Below are 10,110 nucleotides of genomic sequence, written 5' to 3' on the forward strand. Positions count from 1 at the left end.
GCAGTCATATTTTTTCTCAAGAAAATGTCTTTTACACAAATGTCATTACAACGTCTTCAGATTAAGAGCATACTGCACAGCGCTTCTGGCTTTTCTAAAAAATTGCATCGCTTGTGGAGTGCTGGAAACGCCTTTTCAGTGTAACTTAGCGTCTATAACAAAGATTTTAGCATTTTACACGTTTAATCACCCAAATTAAAGCTTTAATGTTCATTCTCATAAAAGTGTTGTTTATGTTCTGTTGCATGTACAGGGTGTTTCTGGCAGAAATGTCTTTTTATGATAATTATAATGTGTTCACGTTAAGCGAATACAGGATAGCGCTTCTGGCTTTTTTTTAAAGCGTTTGAGCGCTTGAGGAGTGCAGTAAACGCCTTTTTAGTGTATCTTAGCATACATAAAAACGATTACAGTATTGTACAGGTTTGGTCACCCAAGTTAATGCTTTAATGTTTTTCCTCATGAAAATATGATTATAGGTCAGTTCCTTGGGAGTGAAAGGTTATTTTATGGCAGAAATGTCTATTTAAAATCATCAGAGGTGTGGACTTGAGTCATGCCTTGACTAATATTTCACTGTGAAACGCGCATCATTCTAAATGTAAGATATTAAGTCTACTATTCGGTAGTACTAACTAGTACGAAGCACCAAAACATACAGGTTATCTTATATTTAGGTTCACAAGAGAAAGAGGCTGAGGTTGGCTTTCTATTCACCAGCTTCTTGTTCGAATTTTCCCACTCCACCTTAAATGGTGGCAGTATTCTGAACTGAAATGTCGTCATAGTTAGAACCGTGAAAGAATCGTTTTCCAGCAGTCATGAAACTTATCATAAAATGTCATAGCGTCACGTGGAGCACCCGCGACAGGCAACAAGAAACTGCATAAAGTATACAAGGTTGTAAGCTCACGAAGGCTCTTTCGGCTTCGCACAACCCTCCAGAATTTCGTTTCGCAAGAAGTATGCTGAGGCCTTTAAAGTTAAGGTTCGCCTCTATAAGCTGAAAACAAGCGAAACGTCAACAGCATCAATGCGCCCTCGCTCAACACAAATTCTTACTGGAGAAACTCGCCAGGCGAACTGATCGTTTTCCTCATGGTGGCTAAACAAAAGAAACAGCTCTCTCAATTTGACCTTTTTCAACAGCTTTTGCAGGTAAAACAAACCTAACATTCAACACAAAGCTGAAGTTGACTTCTTTGCCAGCTTCGCATTGGAATTTTTCCGTTCCACCTTAAATAGTGCAGCTGTTATGTCCCAGCGCCATCCGCACCGTTTAAGGTGGGACGGAAAATTCGACTAAGAAGCTGCTGGCAAAAAAAAAGTCAACTTCAGCTTTGTACATTTTGCTGTCTTTTCTGTCAACTTTGTTCAGCTCTGTTATTTTGGTTTCCTTTATTGTTTAAACATCATTGTGTAGACGTGAAAAAGAGATATTTCAATTAATGAGAGAATGAACAGTGTGGCATGTCTTATTTTGGCCACTTGGTGGGGCTATGGCTGTATGTTTAAAGAATCAATTTAAAATGTAATTATAACTTCATGATGATATATCACAACAACCTCCTGTTTAGGCTGTCCAGCCTTCTTGTGACAAACCAGGATGAGTAATTAACATTTGGATTTGATATAAGTTTTAGACATTAGGTTTTGGTTAAGAGCCATCCTGCTGGCCCACAAAAAGGATCTTTTACGTTCCAGTGTGTAACTCAGTGATTAAAAGGTATGATTAAAAGGTAGGTCAGCATCTGATTCCTGGCAGAAGCTGTAAAACAGAATTTGTGAGTCATTTAAATCCCAGTTTTATGGCTGTATCTAAACATGGTGGAGCCATAGCTATCATCTTTGGGGGTGTTAGGAGGTCTTGTGAACAAACAGTCTCTTAAGATGAACCCAGGTGCTGTGTTCATTACCCACTGAGCACTTTATTAGGACATCCAAATCATCCAAAGAGTGTCAGTTCTGCAGATAGAAATGCTTGATGAGAGCAGATGCCAGTTGATGAGAGCGGTCAACAGAGAATGGTCAGACTTGATTGAGCTGACAGAAAGACTAGAGTAACTTAGACAATCACTTTGTACAATTGTAATGAGCAGAAAAGCATTTCCAATGCACACCACATCAAACTTTAGGGTGGATGGGCAACAACAGCAGAATGCCACGTTGGTTTCCACTTCTGTCAACTAAGAACAGAAAGCTGAGGCTGCAGTGAGCGCAGACTCAACAAAACTGAACAGTTGACGACTGGGAAAACATAGCCTGTACTGATGAATCTTGATTTCTGCTGGGGCACACAGTTGGTAGGGTCAGAATTTAGTGCCAACAACATTAATCCATAGGCCCAACTGGTGTAATGGTGTGGGTAATGTTTTCTTGGCACACTTTGGGCATGTTAATACCAATCAGTCATCACTTGAATGCCACAGCCAGTTTGATTATTGTTGCTGACCATGTGCGTCCCTTCATGGCCACAATTTACCCTTCTTTTAATTGTTATTTCCAGCATGATATTACACAGTATCACAAAGCAAAAGTCATCTCAATCTGGTTAATGAACATAACAATGAGTTCAGTGTTCTTCAGTGGCTTTCCCATTTAGTGGATCCTAATCTAATAGAACACCTTTGGGATTTGGTAGAACAGGAGATTGGCAGCATAAAAGTGCACCTGTAAAATCTGCAGGAATTGCATGATGCAGTTATGTCAACATGGAGCAGAATTTCCAATATTTTGTGGAATCCATGCCACAAAGAATTGAGGCTTTTGAGAGCAAAGGGAGGCCCTACCCAGTAATAGTACAGTGTTCCTGATAAAGTGCTTGGTGAGTGTATGCTTCCAACTTTGTGGCAACAAATTGCTAAAAGCTTTTTCCTTTTCCAGCATGACTGTGGCCCTGTGCAAAAGTGAGGTTTACAAAGTTGTTGTTTGACAGGAACTCCAGAGGCCTGCAGAGAGCCCTGAACTCAACCTCACTAAACACCTTTGGAATGGATTGTAATGTTGATTGGAAGCCAGGCCTTCTTGTCCAGTGCCTAACCTCACAAATGCTCTTTTGACTGAATGGTCACAAATACCCACAAACACACTCCAAAATCTTGTGAAAAGCCTTCCTGGAAGAGTGGGGGCTGTTATTGCCACAAACAGAAAGGCCAATTATATATGAAAGTCTGTGGTTTTGGAATGGGATGTGCAACAAGTACAACACACTGTAGCATCCCACTACTGGCTCGTGCTGCCATAGAGGCTCATGGGAGCTGTGCACTCACTGTAAAAAGGGACATTTATGTTGTTAATGTTGTGGTTTGTTAGTTTAAAGGTATGTGTTTCCGTGTTGGAGGGTGTGGGTGTTTTGTGTTGAGAGTTGGTCACCACAGGGTGGAAGCCTACAGCTGGTGGCGACCTCCCCTGTGAGTTTAGTGCTTTGTGTCTTATTGCTCTGGTGTTTAATAAAGAGCACTTCTCATGGAGGAAATCATATCCTGCCTTGTGTTGTACTCTATACCAACACCACAATATGTTTGGCCTTATTCTATATGTCACTGTTACAATTCTTTCCATTGCTCGATCAGTATAGATCTCCATAGATCAACTGTACATCATTCTCCATCACTGGTAGCATTGAATACACTGGTATACTAATGACTGCATACATACAGATCTTGGCTGATCTGGCAGAAAATAGTTCAGCAAATTACTTAGTCTGTTGTGTGGAGGCTTTTCTAAAGTATGTAATATTCCAGTCCTTGTATGAATTTCATAAGTAGCTGTTGTTTATAGCATTACCACCATTTCAATGACAACGGCACAGTGAACAGAAATAAAGATTTGCTTTAGCTTTAGACTTCCCATTTAGCAAAATTTGTCTGGCCCACTTGTGGGCCACATCCTTGGTTTGTTCTGGCCCGGTATATGGCTGGGTCCTCAGCCCAGATCTGGCCCACACACTGTAAAGTAAGAAGAACTAAAGGATATGGCCCAAATCTGGCCCAACTACACTGTTTGTCCACAACATTCACACTAAAAATGTCCCACAAATGTAGACAAATCAGATGAAGCTGTCCAGGATCTGGCCCTATTCTGGCCTGCATGTCTAACATCTACCTGGCAATCAACCAACACTAACATAAGAAAGCCAGAATCAGCCCAAAACCGTCTGCTACCTGGGATAGTTGTTGATGTGTAGTCTTGTGTTCAAGCAGGCACCTTTGCAAACCAAAATAAATTGGTTGAGTTGGATGTTCCATCCATTTAAATAACAGTCCCATCATTACCTCTCTGGTCCTCATTGTTATGCCTCAACATGAAAAACAAGCCTTCTCATTATTCGGAAATAAATATAGAAATGAGTTAATGAAATAATATTAAAAAATTAAAAACAAAATACAGAAATGAATAAATGAACACATCCAACCAAAAGAAATAATACGTAGGCTACGCAATTTTGTTATTTTTAAAAGATATTATTATAATTAGGTCATATTTTATAACTTTTTCATATATGTGGGACATGCGGGGGGGGTGCGTGAGTTCTGCATCATTTGTAATTTTCTTTAATGTTTCTTTGATACTTATATAAATATCGCATATGCAGGAGAAAGGGAAATAGAGACATTAGCAGTGGACAGATACGCTCTAGCGGGCTGTGCAGTCAAGCACAGAATGTAAAAGACTCCGAATGTCCGCGTGATCTTTTTTTCTGAGGGAAGAGGGGTTGGGCTCAAGCAGCAGTGCAGCTATTATTCCGCTGTTCCTCAAAATGGCTTGCGGTTTGCTAAATCTATGCGTGTATGAGACAAATAAGCTTGTCAAAATCAAGAGCGTAAAACTCGGAACCTTAAAATGGACACTAAACGGAGTTGTGCTGCTGTTTATTTGGTGAGTGGGGTTCGATATAAGGACTGTGTCCGAGGCTTAGCTTCAGCATGCTCATCATACGCTACATATTCGAATCAAAAATACGCGAAGCAGCCTATAAATGAATGCCAGTGTAGGCGAATGATGTATACATATCTGTAATCCTTGTCTCTAAATCATGTTATATCTTTGGCTGTGTTGCTTTAGGCTTTTGGGCTTGTTGGAGTCTCGTGGCTAGTTAACGCATTTTCATGTTAGATCTCAAACTTTTTTTACCAGTTTCATGATGCTGTGGAATAAAGAATATCAAGAGTATGATTTTGTTGCGAGTTCTGTAACAACAAAAGTCAAGGGAGTGGCACATACAAATATCCCTGAGATCGGCGAAGTCGTGTGGGATGTTGTGGATTACAGTGGACTTTCTCAGGTAACACTTACTTTCTTGAGAAATATTGCGCTGTGACGTGTTGTGTTTTTTATGGCTCTATGTTTGTTTTCCAGGGAAAGAACTCATTTTTTGTGGCTACAAATATTATAGTCACCAAGAACCAAAAACAGGGTAAATGCCCAGAGGTATGTAGAGACGATTGAACTTCATATTTACATGTTTTTATATTGGTAATATGTTTACAGTTTTTAAATAGGTTGGGTTATATGCGTCTACAGGTTGCACCTTGGGGTCTGTGTCAAACTGATAAAGACTGCAAGAAGGGGTTCTCAGACCAGCAAAGCCATGGTATTGCCATGTGTCTTCTGTTTATTTGTATCCTTTGTCCCATTTTTTAAATCTTGGATAATTAGCCAAAGCATGTTATTTTCATTATTTTTATAAATCACTTTGTATTTTTGTTGTAATCAGGGATTCAGACAGGATCTTGTGTGAAATTAGATATCCTGAGGAAGACATGTGAAGTGTCAGCCTGGTGCCCAGTTGAGAACCGAAAGAGTCCACCCAGGTGTAGTATTTTATATGCAGTGTCATTTATTCTGAGTATAGATGTTCATGTTTTATGGATAAGAAATATATTATTATATTGGATGCATAAGAAGTAAAATACCTTTTATATATTCTCAGTCTTTGTTTTGTAAGTAGTCCCTGCTGCTGTTGTGATGGTAGCAACAGAGCAATTTTAAGGAACTTTTTAGAGGAAGTTAAACACAACACATTAGACAGTGAGTCATATTGGTTTGCATCTTGCTTGGCTAGTCAATGTATGCTTATTTTCAATATGAGAAGATCCTAGAATGCTAGGATTAAAATTACATTTTTTTTCTTTGTTTCTGTCCAGACCTGCCCTTTTAGCATCTGCAGAAAACTTCACTGTGCTAGTCAAAAATAACATCAGATTCCCATCCTTCAATTACATAAGGTAATGCTTGATTAACCAACAACACTATTCACCACTATTTATAATGCAGTTGTGTATTGCTTCAAATCCTTCACATGTGTTTAACTGAAATATTATATCTATTTTACTTTTAGCTAATAGACACTTTTTTTTTTTAATAGAAGAAACATCTTACCTGAAATGAAGGACACAGACCTGAAAGGTTGCCTTTACAATCGCTACACCAATCCATATTGTCCCATATTCCGTTTAGGAGACATTGTGCATGAAGCTAAGGAGAGATTCTCTGATATGGCAGTGGAGGTTATAGACTTTCAGCATACTGTTTGACTATTATTTGCAGGAATACTGGCATTAGCTGCTAAATTCTTTAATGCCAGTAATTATCTACTTCATAGGGTGGTGTAATTGGGATTCAGATCAATTGGAATTGTGACCTGAACAGGTTCTTCCACAGCTGTCTGCCAAAATATTCATTTCGCCGTTTGGACGAGAAAGAAAGTAACCGGACCTTGTATCCAGGGCTAAACATCAGGTAGTGAAAATAATAAACATTATATTCTCTTCCTCTATGGTTTCTAAATGTAAATTAAGGGTTATAAAGTACATAATCTTCTGTTTTTGAGAGATATTTTCTTTTGAAAAAAGAAAAAAGATTTCATACTAAATTGCAGGTTTGCCAGATACTCTACTATAAATGGTGTGGAACAGAGGACTTTGTTTAAAGTGTACGGCATTAGGTTTGATGTCATGGTGTTTGGAAAGGTAAGAACATTATGAGCATTGTGTTTATTATTAAATCAATAAAATGCATAAGTGCATTACAAAGTGTATTAATTTATATTTATGAGGTTCTTTATTTTTTTATTGTGTTTTTGTTCTTTACAGGCTGGAAAGTTCAGCATCATTCAGCTGATTATCTACATTGGATCAACTCTCTCATATTATGCTCTGGTAAAAATTATCCTTTTTCATCTAGTTGATATGGTTGAAAGGAGCATAAAATAAAGAAAAAATACTTTGTTTCTGATAGACCACTGTCTTCATTGACTGGCTCATTGGGACAAACTGCTACTCAAGAAAAGCTAACCACAACTACTCAGAAAAGAAGTTTGAGTCGGTACAGGATCAAAAGGTGAAACATAAAAGACCTAATTTACTCAGTAATTGTAATTTGTAAACTGTAATTTACGTGAGTGTTTGGTGACCATTATAGTCACTATTTATAGATCCCTGAAACATAAAACTGCTGAAACTTTTTAAAACTATAACACTGTTTTTTGTCCACCTTACAGTACCTCCTTTGTGTGTCATTTGTGGATGAAGAACAGCTAAGAGTGGTGAAAAAGTCACGAAACATAGGACTACAGGAGACTAAGCCACTCTCCCAGCACCAGTGGAAGGTGAGGTCATCAAGTAGTGTGATGCATTCATTTTCAAACTTGTAAACACACAGCTGTGCACTATTAATATATACATAAACATAGATTTATAAGTAAATAGGTGAAAAGGCCACAGTAAGCCCACATAAAATAAGCATGTGAATTTATACAAAAAAAAAGACATATCGCTGTTGTCGGAAGAAAACCTCACATCTCCAAAATGGTAACTTTACAGGAAAAGGAAAAAACCTACTTTACTTTTAATGTAAGTCAATGGAACCAGACATTTTTCTGAGTCATTTTGGGCAGTTTCTTTTGGTCCATTTATCATGAAATTTACATACAACATAAAGGCCAACAGGTATTTTCAAATTATGCCAAAAACTGAAAAACAACAAAAATAGGGATACAAGGTTTTCTTCCAACAGCAGCGATATATTAAAATATACTTATATTTTGCCATATATCATTTACCAAAATGAACATTTAAATTCATATTTAACATAATCAAGCAGGTTTTATATGATGTATTTAATGTAATTAATGGTCTTATTTAATACAACAAATTGAAAGAACATTGCAAAAAAACAGAAAAAAAACAAACAAAAAAAACACTCATTGAACTTAACTGAAATACAGGTGGCTTAAAGGATACAAGGGGCCCCTTTAAGCCCACCTGGTTGCCCAGTAAGTTCCCTCAAGTCAAGTAATTTATTAATCATTGTTTTTAGGTAACTTTAACAGCCTTGACATATGTCAGTGTTCTAATCTTTTATTATTAAAGAGTGTTTCTTTCCAAGACATATTATATATTAAAACTAAAAATTGGCTTATGTGGTACATATGTTTATAAGGCACAATAACAGGGATAATAAGAGCGACCATTTCAGAGTTTGTGCTCAATTAAAAACAGGGTGTTCACAGAGTATAATTAATCATGGTCAGAGATCTAAAATCCCAGATCAGTAGCGTAAAAAATCAAAAGGGGAAACCTTTTGACCAAACTTAACAAGCAAGCATTCACACATAATAGAACATAAGCAACGACTTTAGATTTAATAAATCATGAACTTGCTTATTATTATAAGACAGTAAAATGAAAATAGTGAAAGAACACTATTACTACTTAGCTAATATTAGTTAGCAAGTTAGCTAACTGTGTCTCTATATTAGTGTGTGCTGGAGTTCAAATAAAACAGTCATCTATCTGCTTTGGGGGGTCTCACAGTAGCGACCTGTGAGTCTGCCATGTGCGTGATTCACTCATCACACAGCGGGAGAAAAAAGCGAGTCAGAATTATGCCATAATTCTGTTCTATTGGATAGGAAAATTCAAGTGTACAGCAATACTTATCTGACTGTTTTTTTTTTTTTTTTTGTTCCATGAGTCATTTCTTTTGTGCAATTACACATTTGTCTTTAAGCTTTCTATGTACTGAACATTACAGGTATTTGAAAAAAAATGTTCTTTGCTTTGTCTCTTGTTTAAATTTTAACTAGCCCACAAAGATGTCAGCTACAGCAGGTCTGTTACATGTGGTCAAGAGAAAGGACAACAGTGACGATGTTGAGCTGCACTCAGTTTTAACTGTACTGAAAACTAGTATGCGAAATGCTAGCCAGTATTACTTTTTCAGTGTGTTAGGTAGTTTAACAACATGCAGAAGATGTACACAAGAAGAGTACCATTCAGAACATAACCTATGATATTCTCTAACTCTCTTATCATTAGGATAACCTGGTTGGCATGAGGGCTTTGCTTGGTGTCCTACAGCGTGAGCAGAACATAAACCCCCTTATACATAATGGTCAGTGCAATGAATTCAAAGCAGATAGAGCGCTCTCTACTGAGCACAGTGGTTTGGTCACAGACACACCTCTGCTGGAGATACCCAGCTCTAGATGCCCAGACTGGTGCCAGTGTGGCTGTTGTCACTCCTCAACCAGCATCCATGAGCAACTGTGCTGTCGAAAGAGCAAAGGTCGCTGTATCATCACTTCCCCCCTCTTCCCTGCTCTGGTACTTACTCGTTCCATCTTGGAGATTGCTCTGCTCTATGTAGCACCCCTTGCAGAACAACACGAGGATGACCAACTGCGCCAACAGGCCTACGCACAGTATATCAAATGGCGGTTTGGGGACTTCACACCCATGGATGCTGTTCCTGTAATACCCAGTTGCTGTGTATGGAGAATTAGGGAACAGTATCCCAGCCCTGATGGCAAATATAGTGGGTTCAGATTCTGTTAGGCCCTCTTACTCTAACACCACCAAAGAGGTTCTTTACTTTACACATTTAATTCAATATTTACTTAATCCTGGTGGTCATGCAAAACTGGAAATCCACTAACTTTAACTGTTTCATTAAATGAGCTCTCCCTAGCTTTGCTCTGATCTGTAGGTATGGCAGAAGCACATACATGCATATGTATATGTTTACTTGGCTGCAATTCAAGTTTGATAAACAAGACAGTAATATAAAAATTGTAAAATGCCAATGCAAAATAATAAAAAAAGATGA

The 10,110-nt window shown here is 37.9% G+C and overlaps 1 protein-coding gene across 1 annotated transcript; it reads left to right on the forward strand.

The window, feature by feature from the left end:
* The first annotated feature begins 4,698 nt into the window (after positions 1-4,698).
* p2rx7 (purinergic receptor P2X, ligand-gated ion channel, 7) lies at positions 4,699-10,109 on the forward strand. Its single transcript, XM_036562806.1, has 13 exons — positions 4,699-4,878; positions 5,137-5,284; positions 5,359-5,430; positions 5,524-5,593; positions 5,717-5,813; positions 6,147-6,227; positions 6,368-6,509; positions 6,605-6,741; positions 6,881-6,971; positions 7,095-7,160; positions 7,240-7,341; positions 7,502-7,609; positions 9,321-10,109. Exons 1-13 carry the CDS (start codon positions 4,760-4,762, stop codon positions 9,837-9,839), a joined length of 1,752 nt encoding a protein of 583 aa, XP_036418699.1. The 5' UTR covers positions 4,699-4,759; the 3' UTR covers positions 9,840-10,109.
* Position 10,110: the final 1 nt, after the last annotated feature.

This window comes from Colossoma macropomum, unplaced genomic scaffold (genome assembly GCF_904425465.1).
Source record: "Colossoma macropomum unplaced genomic scaffold, Colossoma_macropomum, whole genome shotgun sequence".
NCBI classification, from domain to species: domain Eukaryota; kingdom Metazoa; phylum Chordata; class Actinopteri; order Characiformes; family Serrasalmidae; genus Colossoma; species Colossoma macropomum.